At 38.6% G+C, this 13827-nt stretch overlaps 3 protein-coding genes across 3 annotated transcripts; 1 reads left to right on the forward strand and 2 right to left on the reverse strand.

Moving 5' to 3' along the window:
- Nucleotides 1-765: 765 nt before the first annotated feature.
- LOC118310554 (5-beta-cholestane-3-alpha,7-alpha-diol 12-alpha-hydroxylase) lies at nt 766-2736 on the reverse strand. Its single transcript, XM_035633575.2, has one exon. The coding sequence runs from the start codon at nt 2711-2713 to the stop codon at nt 1178-1180; it is 1536 nt and encodes a 511-aa protein (XP_035489468.2). The 5' UTR covers nt 2714-2736; the 3' UTR covers nt 766-1177.
- Nucleotides 2737-5184: 2448 nt separating this feature from the next.
- Nucleotides 5185-7930, reverse strand: LOC118311576 (5-beta-cholestane-3-alpha,7-alpha-diol 12-alpha-hydroxylase-like). The gene has a single exon (XM_035635584.2). The coding sequence runs from the start codon at nt 7895-7897 to the stop codon at nt 6362-6364; it is 1536 nt and encodes a 511-aa protein (XP_035491477.1). The 5' UTR covers nt 7898-7930; the 3' UTR covers nt 5185-6361.
- Nucleotides 7931-10364: 2434 nt separating this feature from the next.
- higd1a (HIG1 hypoxia inducible domain family, member 1A) lies at nt 10365-13613 on the forward strand. The gene is made up of 4 exons (XM_035634654.2): nt 10365-10522; nt 10996-11070; nt 11195-11329; nt 11487-13613. Exons 2-4 carry the CDS (start codon nt 11001-11003, stop codon nt 11555-11557), a joined length of 276 nt encoding a protein of 91 aa, XP_035490547.1. The 5' UTR covers nt 10365-10522; nt 10996-11000; the 3' UTR covers nt 11558-13613.
- The last annotated feature ends 214 nt before the right edge of the window (nt 13614-13827 follow it).

A 13827-nucleotide genomic window follows, 5' to 3' on the forward strand; every position in this document is an offset into this window, starting at 1 on the left:
GATTTTAAAGCATTGATTGAGAAGTTTTCACAACTGTTAGTGGAACAGAAAAGCTAAATATTTTCTAGTTTCACCAAGTTAATGTGAGAACATGACATGACAATATGACTTCAGTACACTTCTCTATGAAATGTCTTTGCAGTAAGTCAAGTTTTATCCAACTTTGCATCAAATCAGCAATAGAAATCTGAATCTTCTGGACTTGTCACAGAAAAAAATTAATTGTGAAATATTATATTTTATATTATATTTTATATTAAATATTATATTTTATATTATAACGATTTTTTTTTAATGATTGACATGGTTAGATAAATGATATAAAGACTTAAGGAATGATCATAACAGCTCATTTTTTTAAATTAGAAAGATGTGAGGGTTTGAAGCTCAAATACTGAAAATGTTTCAGAAATGGTTTAATTGCGTCTTAAACTGTAACTGTGTTACAGTAAAATATATAGGATATAATTGTAACCTTCCCAATGTAAATGTTTTACGTGAACTGGGCAGCCAGTTCAGTAGAATTATAGACAAGGCTGATAGTGTGCTGATAGATGCTGAGTTAACATTCAGTGCCTTACATAGACTTTAAACAATGACTATACAGTAAATAATAAAGTTCAGATGTTGCACCAAGGAGATTATACTTTGTTTCTACTCCACTCTAATTAAATGAGACGGCCCTGGCATCATCAATGTGTTTTTTTAAATGTTTGTTTTTTTCAAGAAAATGCAAAAACTACAGTTTGGAAAAAGGGTCACAGGTACAGTTTTTTCGAAAGTTAACTTTATTGATTATGAAAAACTTAGATTTTCTTATCAGTTCTTCGAAATGGGTTCAGTGACGCTCTTTATTGTAGGTGGAGCAGAGGATGTTAAAGATAACTCTAGGCATAATAAGTTGTAACAAGTAATGTCAACCACTCTCCAAGTGTAAAAGCAGAAGCAGTCACATCATTTATAATAGTAACTCTTATTTAGAATTGACTATCATTTATATGAGTAATTACTTATTCCATCAAATATTATAAAATACATAAAAACATTAATTTTAAACAAAATGAAAGAAAAACACTTGATTATGGAATCTGATATTTTCTAAAAATATAATTGGCAAATGAAAGCTTAAGGAAAATCAGAAAAGTTTTTGTCAGAGAAGTAAAAATTATGATTTGGTTTAAAATCTGAATCTGTATCGAAAGTCAATGTCTCTGTCAGGCTGCATGGATCCAAAGCCCCATCGTCTGAAATCAATTTCAGGTATCTTCTCATCAGGATTCTTCAGCTCAATCTCAAAGTAGGCCAACTTGAGGAAAACAAACTGTTTCATCTCATTGGTGGCAAAGAAACGTCCAGGACACATGGAGACCCCAGCTCCCCAGGGCATGTTGTAATACTTCACCTTCTTCCCTTCCTTGTAAAAATCAGTTTTCTTGCTCATGTCTGGATTCAGAAAGCGGTCATATTTGAATGAATGTGGGTCAGGGTGGATCTCTGGATCAATGTGAACGGCACTGTAAGGGAACATTGCCATTCTGTCACCTTTGCGAATGATATATTCACGCCCATCCGCCATCTTGAGGGTCAAATCCTGGAGCACGGCTCTGGTGAGGAGGGGCGCAGCAGTGAGTCGGAGGGTTTCTTCCAGAGCACTGTCCAGGATAGGTGTTTTCAACAGCATTTCATGGGTCAGGTCGACTAAAGGGCCACCACGTTGGACTTTCTGCCCTGATTCCTTCAGAACCCTATCTACCTCTTCCTTTACTGCTCTCATAGCCTCTGGGTTTTTCATGAGGAAGAGGAGTAGCCAGAATGCAGCGGGCCCTGTGTTGCCCTGAGACGCCCAAAGAAGCACAAACATGTACTTGTTTATCATTGACTCGTCCATACCCTTTTCCTCTCTGACCTGCTGCATGTCCCACACCCAGCCACTGATGTTGTCCTTGATCTTCATCTTCTGCACCGACAGAGAGTTCCAGAATAATTCCATTAGCCTCTGTGCTTCCGACCTTTCCCTTGGAGAGAGGACCCCATAAGCCAGGTTAGGGAAGAGTTGGTCATATTTACGAAACTCTTTAAATAAGGCTTCCGATTCATCTCTGTCTTTCTTTTTGGCTTTGTCCTCACTTCCCTCGAACTTGGGTGGTGCATTGCCATACAGAGATAAGTAGCCAGCCCTAAAAAGAATATTGTAGCTGTACATAAACAGTCCAGTTTCTATCCAGGTGCTTTGGTCTTCATCTGAGCCAGTACTGTGCAACATCAGATTCTGCAAATTTCCCATCATAGCTTGAGTCATTACCTTCAGGCCATCCCCCTTGAGATGCTTGTTGCTAGACATCTGGAGGGTATGATGTTCACTTTCTTCTGCCACATAACCAAACACTCTGTGCACCAGATGTTTAGCAAACTTGCCGAAGTCTAGTTTTTCTCGACTCTCCTTAATAAATGCTCCAAACGACAGAGGATCCTGAAGGAAAGTGATATAAAAACCTCCCAGCTGTACGGTGAACACATCTCCGTGCTTTTGCTTCATCCTGTCTAGGAATTTCAGTGTGTTCCTGCGAAACTCCAAGACATGACCCAGCCAAGGGATGAGCCCCTTATCCAAAGGGGGTTCTCCTGGTTGGCGCTGCCGAAACACCCCAAGAAGGTACAGACCTCCAATCAGAGAGGCAAGAAAACCAAGAAGGATAGGCAGCAGCAGTCCCATGACTGATTCTTGTTGCAATCACTTTGGAATTTGGAGTTTGACTCCACATACTGCATTATAAAGGGACATTTGGCTCCACCCATTGTGTGTGGTTAGTTTTGTGGCTAGGGTCAACAACCTTTGTAGCAGTCGTGGATAACACAATTTTTTTTTTTACACATCAATTTACCCCATATAGAAATTGAGCAGTAATTTATGTTGTCATTCATTATATTAAATGGAACACACCAGCCCTTGTGTAAAACTATATCTCCCACTGTATAACCCTGACCTATATAACCGTTGGCTTGGTTATTTGAATGTGGCAATAACTTATTTATTGTATATAAGCAAACCGTACTAATTCATTTTCATGACAAAGGTCATTGAGCCATTGAACCTTTGGCATGTTAAAGGTTTATCCAGTAAGGGAAATAATTTAATAAAATATCATTTCAGGGATATGCATAGGAGAACAGGTGGGTTTTAAGGGGTAACTGAAAGGTAAGTAAATTAGAAATTTGAACATGATTTTCAAAAGAGTTACCAAATTTCCAAAGTCTACACTGCATATTTGTACGTTAGCTACCTGTTTGTCCCTTGCCATATAGCGCCACCTTCTTGATTGAAGGGCTGCACGGTGGTGTAGTGGTTAGCACCTTCGCCTCACAGCAAGAAGGTTCTGGGTTTGAATCCCGGTTCATTCCAGGGCCTTTCTGTGTGGAGTTTGCATGTTCTCCCCTGGCTCTCTCCCACAGTCCAAAGACATGCAGAATGGGGTTGGGTTCATTGGAGACTATAAATTGTGAATGTGAGAGTGAATGGTTGTCCGTCTCTGTATGTGGTGAACCCCGCCTCTCGCCCAATGTTAGCGACCCCCTGCGACCCGTGAATGGATAAAGCGGTAGACGATTAATGAAAGAATGAACATAGAAGGGTCGGTACAATGCCGAAAGAGGACACTAAAATTGCGAAAGTAATTACTCCTGTTGTGTAGTTTAGTTAATGGTATCAAAAAGTTATCGGGAAAATGGCACAAGCGTTGGCCTGACATTGAACAACCATGGCCAGTGGAAGGTACTCTTAACCCAGATGAAATTAAAACAATGCAAGTGCTTGTGTCCACCTATAAGGTGAACAAAAAGGAGGGGGAAAAAGGGGGAAAACGCAGAGAAAGATACAAATATGTCATGATCTCGTGTTTTCATTTCCTGTTTTATTTTGAGTTAGTTTTGCACTTCCTGTTTCCCGGTCTTTTGTCGGTTCCTTTTTGCTTTGCCCGTGTCTCCGGCCCCTGTGTCATGATTCCGTGTTTTGGTTTTCCTGTTTTGTTCTGAAATCCCTTCCCACGTGTTCATTCATTTCCTTTCCTGTATCTTGTTTCTGGTGTCTTGTTTTTCCTGTGTCTCCTGCCCCTGTGATTGTCTGCACCTGTTCCTAATGTGTCTCACCTGTGTTCTATTTGCCCCGCTCACCTTGTGTGTATTTAGTCTCTGTGCTTCCCTTTGTCTGTGTTGGGTCGTCTGTTTTGTTTCCCCAGTCTGTCCTGAGACGTCTGTTCCTGTTGTCTTCCTGGTCGTCTTTTCCGGTCTGTTCCTCCTATTTCCCCTGGTCTGTTTCTTCATTTTTCCCCGGTCTGTTTCTGTGCTTTTCCCCCCTGGCTCCAGTATTTTGATTACCTTTTTTTGCTACATGTCGTGGACACCTTCAGTTGTATTTTGTTCTTGTTTATTAGAGATGTTGTAAGTCTGTTTTCTTTTATTGTTAAATATCCTTTTGTTTTTTTTGTTTTTTTCAACCATCTCTCCAGTTCTTGCTCACCCGTGACAAAATAGAGCTCGACATTCTCCAGTTGTTTTAAAATGAGGGACAGAAACTGATAAAAGCTGCAAAAGATAAGAGATAGAGGTACAGGAGAAATAGCAAAAGATAGAAAGGTAACAGAAATCAATGCAACTTTCTCACATACGGATCTAGTAAAGAAACCCCCACGTTATGAGAAAGAGGTGAAGTTTAAGGACATTTATCCTTAGCTTCCCGTGATCAGTCAGGAGGGCGATTACTGCATCAGAGATGAGGATGACCACATAATAGAAATAGGACAAGCGGAAACAACTATAAAGATGAAGCCAAGCTCCAAAAGTAAGAAGACGAATGATACGCCTGGAAACCAAAGGTAGACTGAGGATCAGGAAGATGGAATTCAGAAATGATGATGATCAGAGTGATTCAGAGGAGATCATTTGATTATAAGAACTAAGGAATGTGGATTATAGAGATATACTGGCAAAGGTTAACATTTCACAATTCATTATAATGGTTTTGACATTTGCCATGGTGAAGTGTAACACAAACTTTCTCTAGAAAATCCTGTTAAATAATTCATATGTCATTGAAATAGGTCTATATATACAGTGTGTGTATATATATATATATATATATATATATATATATATATATGCTTCAAAGCTTATATCAGCACTCATTCAAAGTGATTTTAAAGCATTTATTGAGAAGTTTTCACAACTGATAGTGGAACAGAAAAGCTAAATATTTTCTAGTTTCACCAAGTTAATGTGAGAACATGACATGACAATATGACTTCAGTACACTTCTCTATGAAATGTCTTTGCAGTACGTCAAGTTTTATCCAACTTTGCATCAAATCAGCAATAGAAATCTGAATGTTCTGGACTTGAAACAGAAAAAAATTAATTGTGAAATATTATATCTTATATTATATTTTATATTAAATATTATATTTTATATTATAACGATTTTTTTAATGATTGATATGGTTAGATAAATGATATAAAGACTTAAGGAATGATCATAACAGCTTATTTTTTTAAATTAGAAAGATGTGAGGGTTTGAAGCTCAAATACTGAAACTGTTTCAGAAATGGTTTAATTGCGTCTTAAACTGTAACTGTGTTACAGTAAAAATATATAGGATATAATTGTAACCTTCCCAATGTAAATGTTTTAAGTGAACTGGGCAGCCAGTTCAGTAGAATTATAGACAAGGCTGATAGTGTGCTGATAGATGCTGAGTTAACATTCAATGCCTTACATAGACTTTGAACAATGACTATACAGTAAATAATAAAGTTCAGATGTTGCACCAAGGAGATTATACTTTGTTTCTACTCCACTCTAATTAAATGAGACGGCCCTGGCATCATCAATGTGTTTTTTTAAATGTTTGTTTTTTTCAAGTAAATGCAAAAACTACAGTTTGGAAAAAGGGTTACAGGTACAGTTTTTTGGAAAGATAACTTTATTGATTATGAAAAACTTAGATTTTCTTATCAGTTCTTCGACATGGGTTCAGTGACGCTCTTTATTGTAGGTGGGGCAGAGGATATTAAAGATAACTCTAGGCATAATAAGTTGTAACAAGTAATGTCAACCTCTCTCCAAGTGTAAAAGCAGAAGCAGTCACATCATTTATAATAGTAATTCTTATTTAGAATTGACTATCATTTATATGAGTAATTACTTATTCCATCAAATATTATAAAATACATAAAAACATTAATTTTAAACAAAATGAAAGAAAAACACTTGATTATGGAATCTGATATTTTCTAAAAATATAATTGGCAAATGAAAGCTTAAGGAAAATCAGAAAAGTTTTTGTCAGAGAAGTAAAAATTATGATTTAGTTTAAAATCTGAGTCTGTATCGAAAGTCAATGTCTCTGTCAGGCTGCATGGATCCAAAGCCCAATCGTCTGAAGTCAATTTCAGGTATCTTCTCATCAGGATTCTTCAGCTCAATCTCAAAGTAGGCCAACTTGAGGAAAACAAACTGTTTCATCTCATTGGTGGCAAAGAAACGTCCAGGACACATGGAGACCCCAGCTCCCCAGGGCATGTTGTAATACTTCACCTTCTTCCCTTCCTTGTAAAAATCAGTTTTCTTGCTCATGTCTGGATTCAGAAAGCGGTCATATTTGAATGAATGTGGGTCAGGGTGGATATCTGGATCAATGTGAACGGCACTGTAAGGGAACATTGCCATTCTGTCACCTTTGCGAATGATATATTCACGCCCATCCGCCATCTTGAGGGTCAAATCCTGGAGCACGGCTCTGGTGAGGAGGGGCGCAGCAGTGAGTCGGAGGGTTTCTTCCAGAGCACTGTCCAGGATAGGTGTTTTCAACAGCATTTCATGGGTCAGGTCGACTAAAGGGCCACCACGTTGGACTTTCTGCCCTGATTCCTTCAGAACCCTATCTACCTCTTCCTTTACTGCTCTCATAGCCTCTGGGTTTTTCATGAGGAAGAGGAGTAGCCAGAATGCAGCGGGCCCTGTGTTGCCCTGAGAGGCCCAAAGAAGCACAAACATGAACTTGTTTATCATTGACTCGTCCATACCCTTTTCCTCTCTGACCTGCTGCATGTCCCACACCCAGCCACTGATGTTGTCCTTGATCTTCATCTTCTGCACCGACAGAGAGTTCCAGAATAATTCCATTAGCCTCTGTGCTTCCGACCTTTCCCTTGGAGAGAGGACCCCATAAGCCAGGTTAGGGAAGAGTTGGTCATATTTACGAAACTCTTTAAATAAGGCTTCCGATTCATCTCTGTCTTTCTTTTTGGCTTTGTCCTCACTTCCCTCGAACTTGGGTGGTGCATTGCCATACAGAGATAAGTAGCCAGCCCTAAAAAGAATATTGTAGCTGTACATAAACAGTCCAGTTTCTATCCAGGCGCTTTGGTCTTCATCTGAGCCAGTACTGTGCAACATCAGATTCTGCAAATTTCCCATCATAGCTTGAGTCATTACCTTCAGGCCATCCCCCTTGAGATGCTTGTTGCTTAACATCTGGAGGCTATGAAGTTCACTTTCTTCTGCCAAATAACCAAACACTCTGTGCACCAGATGTTTAGCAAACTTGCCGAAGTCTAGTTTTTCTCGACTCTCCTTAATAAATGCTCCAAACGACAGAGGATCCTGAAGGAAAGTGATATAAAAACCTCCCAGCTGTACGGTGAACACATCTCCGTGTTTTTGCTTCATCCTGTCTAGGAATTTCAGTGTGTTCCTGCGAAACTCCAAGACATGACCCAGCCAAGGGATGAGCCCCTTATCCAAAGGGGGTTCTCCTGGTTGGCGCTGTCGAAACACCCCAAGAAGGTACAGACCTCCAATCAGAGAGGCAAGAAAACCAAGAAGGATAGGCAGCAGCAGTCCCATGACTGATTCTTGTTGCAATCACTTCGGAATTTGGAGTTTGACTCCACATACTGCATTATAAAGGGACATTTGGCTCTTCCCTTGGTGTGTGGTTAGTTTCAGGTTTCCGGGAAGTGCATGATCAAACAGTGAAAACGGGACATTATCATGAATAAACAACTTCATGTATAATTGTTGTGCAGAGGATGTCAGCATAGACAAAGACCCTGTTCTCCGTAAAAAAAACCAAAAAAAACAGTCAGCATCTTGATCCTTTTGTTTTGTGGTGAAAATACCCCACCACTGCTCAAATGATACAGGGTTGTTGTGTAGTTAAGGATACAAACAGATTCTCAGTAAATCCGGTAGGCTAGGGTCAACAACCTTTGTAGCAGTCGTGGATAACACAATTTTTTTTTTACACATCAATTTACCCCATATGGAAATTGAGCAGTAATTTATGTTATCATTCATTATATTAAATGGAACACACCAGCCCCCATATCTCCCACTGTATAACCCTGACCCGTATAACTGTTGGATTGGTTATTTGAATGTGGCAATAACTTATTTATTGTATATAAGCAAACCGTACTAATTAATTTTCATGACAAAGGTCATTGAGCCATTGAACCTTTGATATGTTAAAGGTTTATCCAGTAAGGGAAATAATTTAATAAAATATCATTTCAGGGATATGCATAGGAGAACAGGTGGGTTTTAAGGGGTAACTGAAGGGAAAGTAAATTAGAAATAACTTTTTTTGCCAATGTCAACAAACCTGTCCGTAATTTGCCTCAGTGTGCAGTACCAGGAAAGTCTCAGGACAAACACAATAACTTGGTAACTTTTGATGTTTCCATTGTGCATTCTTTCATTCAAGAACAGTATGAAAATTACAAATGGATGTACACAAACTCAAAATCCTGCATACTGAAATTTAATAAAGAATATGAAACAAAGTAACCACATTAGAATTAGGATTACTGAATTCACCACTCTATCTTGTTTATGTTGATCTTTTGAAGAGTAGCAAAGGATGAAAAAATATATTTGAACATGATTTTCAAAAGAGTTACCAAATTTCCAAAGTCCACACTGCATATTTGTATGTTAGCTCCCTGTTTGTCCTTTGGCATATAGCGCCACCTTCTGGTTTAAACATTTCATTGGAAAATAGCTCATGCAAAAAGCAGCGTTTCCTTCGTATATACTGTTAAACTTCGTAAGTTTTGTTTAAACAAGGTTTATTGAATAGTTGTATTGAATTAAACAGCTCTTTGATATTTGGTTAGACATGTAGATGATGATTGTAAATTATAGACAGAATAGAGTGGGAGTTGTGTTTATAGTAAATAGTTCAAAATATGAAGTAAAGTGTTTGTATTGCCATATGTTACGGACCAAATTATTCTTACTCAGGACAATAACATTAATATAATTTACTCTATACTCTCTAAGTCAACAATATATTAGAGGTACCCATTCAATTCTTATTTCAGTTTATGACCTTAATCCACTGTCTGTGGGTTCACGATAACAACGCTGTATCAATCATAAATAAAATGACAGCAGTTGTTGTCATTGTTTATCCAATGAAATATATTATCAATGCAATAATGCATCATCTTTATAATAACTATAGTATTTAATACATCTGAGTCGGTGGCAGGAGCCCCCGTGACACAAGCCCACTGTTACGTCTTCTCAGAGATAAGTACGTCAAAACAAGATTATTCCCCTCCACCTACTTCCGCCTGCGTTTAGATACCGGTAAATCGTGCTGACATTTTACAGTAAGTATGTCGAAATACAGAGTTCGGACATAGCGCGAAGAGAGTGGTCATGCAGTACATACACCCTACATGAAAGTATCTGGGTTGTTTCACACTGACAATTAAATAGTTGTTAGTTTCCCTCGCTTCCAGGACGGGAATGTATTCATTATTTAGAGGTGAAACTGTAACACGACGAGGATATTGATATGGGAGTTTTCTCTAACATTCATTCCACTTGTCTTTGATTTTAAGGAAGGGGCGGTACAACTGATGCCGCGTTAATGATACCTCGGATTTACTAATACCATCAAACTGTTGGCGACTGTATGACAACAGCGTGCTACATTATGCACACCGGAGTAATATTTTGTTATCCCATTCTAAACATATGTCTCCGTCACCACTGTCAACCCATGGCATCGTTATATTAGCCTTCTGAATACTTCTTATACGGCTAAGAAATCTACCGTCAGAGATTGTTTCTGTGTTGAACGACGTAACCCTGGCCTCGATGTTTATTTTTAGTTTTGTCATGTACTATTCTAGGTATTCGCCTAGATTAAAGGTTTTCACCTCGATGTGTATCTGACAATCCTGTTTAATTTAAACTCATTTTAAACAACAGCATTTTCCGGCTCGTGTAAGTATTTGGCTTTTTTTTTTCTGGGAGTGTGTGAACGCAACGCACTCGTGACCTTCCCTAATGACGTCACACATGCGTGCGACGACGGTTACATCACGGAGCCGGCTCGTTACTTCCTGTAGCTGCGACGTGCGATCTGTGACTTCCAAGACTCATTCAAACGAAACCACACTCGGGACGATTTCTTTACAGGTCATTTTTTACAGCGACACGCTCCTTAACCAGGTGAGAATCAAGCCCACAAAGGTCTTCGTCGTAATGGAGGATTTACCAGCAGTTACATACGCCGTCCCCTCTCTGGATTGTTTTATTTTCGCTCATTTTCTACAACATGTCCTCTGATCGGAAATTCAAGCCACTTCAAATTGATTGTAAAGTTTTTCTTTTCTCATCACAACGGTACAATGACTGATGAGTTTACATTGTGCTGCAGTTATTCAGGCCTATTAGACGGACGTGTCCCCCCTCTGCCCTTCGTGTGTAACCTCTGAGCAGCCCATGTTGTAACACGAGCTCAGAACAGCGAGTTACAAACCTCATCAGTATTGATCACTGTTTATTAGATTAAAGCTGTGAGATGATCCACAACTGTGGTTTATGAAGATTCAATCCCAGCTGAAAGAACTAGCATGGTGGTGTTGTTTTTTGGAGAACAACACCCAACTTTAAATAATATGAAACGATCCTTGTGTTTTTAGACAGGATGTCTTCCTATGATGAAAATGAGTCCAAACTCATGCGAAAAGCAAGGGAGAATCCATTTGTCCCAGTGGGTGAGTACATCTTTACCCTCATGATTACATCATATGTTTGCATTTAACAACAACACTGTGTTGTGTCTTTAAAGAATCATAGATGTAAATTCGCTGATTCCTCTTTTTTTTCCGCTCCTTGCAGGCATTGCTGGATTCCTTGCGATCGTTGGGTACAGACTGATGAAGATGAGGAGTCGGGGAGACACAAAAATGTCACTGCACCTGATCCACATGCGTGTAGCTGCCCAAGGCTTTGTGGTTGGATCCATGACGATTGGTACGTAGCCTGGAGCCTCACCTCTCTGATTAAATCTCAGCTACATGGTGTCAGCTTGTAACCTAGTAGCATTTTACTTTAATTTTAAAGTCTTATCTGCATTTAAATGTATATAATGTGTGTCAATTAAGGTATCCCTCTGTTTCTCTCTTTGTAGGAGTCCTTTATTCAATGTACAGGGATTACATTGTAAAACCCAGAGAAGAGAAAGCAGCAAAAAACAAGTGAACCCGCCTAGTTTAATGACCCTTAATATAACCTCATGTTAAGGTGTATAGAGGTTTTTTATTTTCACAGATGCATCATAACTTTTTTATGCATGCACCCTTTCAGGAGTTCAGCTCTACTGTAAATAGATAACTTATTGATTACACTTCACTTCCTTTCTTCTACATAGTACATCAGAGAGTCTGTACTCTGTGTTTGCAGATCTAAACCCAGCTGGTTTGATTTGTGTGGAATTTGTTGCCTCCCATTTGAATGGTGAGCGAGTGAAAGTGTGAAAGTTTGAAAAAAAATGTAGCATACTTAAAAACAGTATGAGCAGACTAAGACTAGATTAAAAGATAACCTACAATGGGAGGTTGCCTGACCATTTTTACCTTTGTCTTTGCTGTATTCTTGTATGATCACATTTAGGGATGTTTTGCAAAACAAAAATAACAGTACCTTAGCTGACCTCTTTTTTTTAAATAAATGAAATTTATTATTATTATAGTTTCCTTCCAAACAAGGCCTGAGCTCTCACATTATAATCACCTTTAGAGTACAATAGTATGGAATGATGCCATTTCATACAATATGGAATAGCATCATTCCATAAATTTTTTTTTTCAAAATAAGGACATGGAAATTGAAGAAAGTAAGCCATGTTTCTTAACCAAAACCATAAATGTCTCCAGCAGATATAAAAATGTGTGATCTTCATTCAGTGGGTTTTATACAAATTGATTGTAAAGGCCACACATCTCTTTCAGATTTCTATCATGTTATTCAGAGGGGTTCAGTATTTCAAAAACCCTCATGACACACATAAACGTACTGACACCTTAACATACAGGCTGTGCAGTAACCTATATATCATGTAGACTATTGTGTGATATCTTTAATTAGATGCCTTGTTAAGTTATACACAAGTTGAGTTTGGGATGTTGTGTGAAAATACATTATTTTTGAGTATTTGTTTCTTTATTTTTTTCTTGAAATAAAAGTGTCCACTCTTGTAATTTAAAAATGATATTAATAGTGCCTTTCAAAACACCCAGTGGAACTTGACGAATCAAACAAAAAAGACATCCATTTGCTTCTGAAGGTAGGAAAGCAAAAAGGACAATAAAATAAAGTTCACCCTTCATGTAGCACCAGGGAAAGACAAACTTATCAGGCACGTTTTTGAATCCACCTTAAAAGAAGAAACGCGTGCAGTGGGCCAGACCCTATAGGGGAGACCGTTACAGAGGTACGGCCCTGTCACCCATGGTGCGGGGCCTGGAGGGGGAGTGAGGAGTAGATGCACATCAGAGGAGCGCAGTGATCATGTAGGTGTGCAGGGTATGAGTAAGACTGGAAAGGGAGTTGCTAAGCCATGGAGGCTATTGTACACAAGGAGAGGAACTTAAACTGAATGCAGTGTTTAACTGGGAGCCAGTGCAATTGTTGATGGTGATGTGCTCCCAGGACCATGTGGGTCAGTGGACTGTCGCAGCTGAATTTTGGACATACTGAAGTGTCTTTAACTTTAGTGTGGATAAACTGCAGAGAAACATTGCAATAGTAATGAGGGGATGTGGTAAAGTCGTGGATGAGAGTCTCCGTAACAGTTTGGGAAAGAAAGGGACATAATCTGGAAATGTTTTAGGTGGAAGAAATCTTTTTTGCAGATGTCAGTTACTGTAAATATGTTCTGACTGGTTTGGGCTTTTGTACTACACAGTATAACATTGTACACACTACATATACGGTACAAGAAACACACCTTTCATTTTGAATTGGAATTCAACAGGACCATGAGTTTTCTGAAAACTGATCTTGACAACGTTCTTGATTGTAGGATTTAACACAAGCCCAAATAGTTTGTCAATAAACTGCCAAATGATTTTGCAAGTATAACGAATGATTCTAATGTAAGTTTCTTACTTTTACCTCCTGCTATATTGAAACATTGGAAAAAATCATTTCCCTGTGCGCCAGTAGGTGTCCAAATACATTCCACACAATGAAACCATTACATATTTGAACAAAAGTCGTCCACTGCCATCTAATAAAACTGCCCTGTTCTCTGTAACTGATATGTTAATGTGTAATGCTTTTGAAATACTTCCCTGTGTGCTGAGCAAATGCTGTAAAAAGCTGTGTCACTGTGGCTCCACAATTCCAATGATAACGAGTATTACTCACTATAAAGACCTAAGTAGAAAGAAGTATTATGCAACTGCCATTGACACTGCTGCTCTAAAGTTTTCAGAACACATTGAATTTAGGATTTCAGATTCCACGAT

The sequence above is a fragment of the Scophthalmus maximus genome, chromosome 5 (assembly GCF_022379125.1).
Source record: "Scophthalmus maximus strain ysfricsl-2021 chromosome 5, ASM2237912v1, whole genome shotgun sequence".
Lineage (NCBI taxonomy): Eukaryota > Metazoa > Chordata > Actinopteri > Pleuronectiformes > Scophthalmidae > Scophthalmus > Scophthalmus maximus.

What these genes read in the sequence shown, in the direction of transcription:
- LOC118310554 (XM_035633575.2), bottom strand. Translation starts at nt 2,713, where the DNA reads ATGGGACTGCTGCTGCCTATCCTTCTTGGTTTTCTTGCCTCTCTGATT.
- higd1a (XM_035634654.2), top strand. Translation starts at nt 11,001, where the DNA reads ATGTCTTCCTATGATGAAAATGAGTCCAAACTCATGCGAAAAGCAAGG. An exon ending in GAATCCATTTGTCCCAGTGG is followed by an intron (nt 11,071 to 11,194) that starts GTGAGTACATCT and finishes CGCTCCTTGCAG; the next exon opens with GCATTGCTGGATTCCTTGCG. An exon ending in GGTTGGATCCATGACGATTG is followed by an intron (nt 11,330 to 11,486) that starts GTACGTAGCCTG and finishes CTCTCTTTGTAG; the next exon opens with GAGTCCTTTATTCAATGTAC.
- LOC118311576 (XM_035635584.2), bottom strand. Translation starts at nt 7,897, where the DNA reads ATGGGACTGCTGCTGCCTATCCTTCTTGGTTTTCTTGCCTCTCTGATT.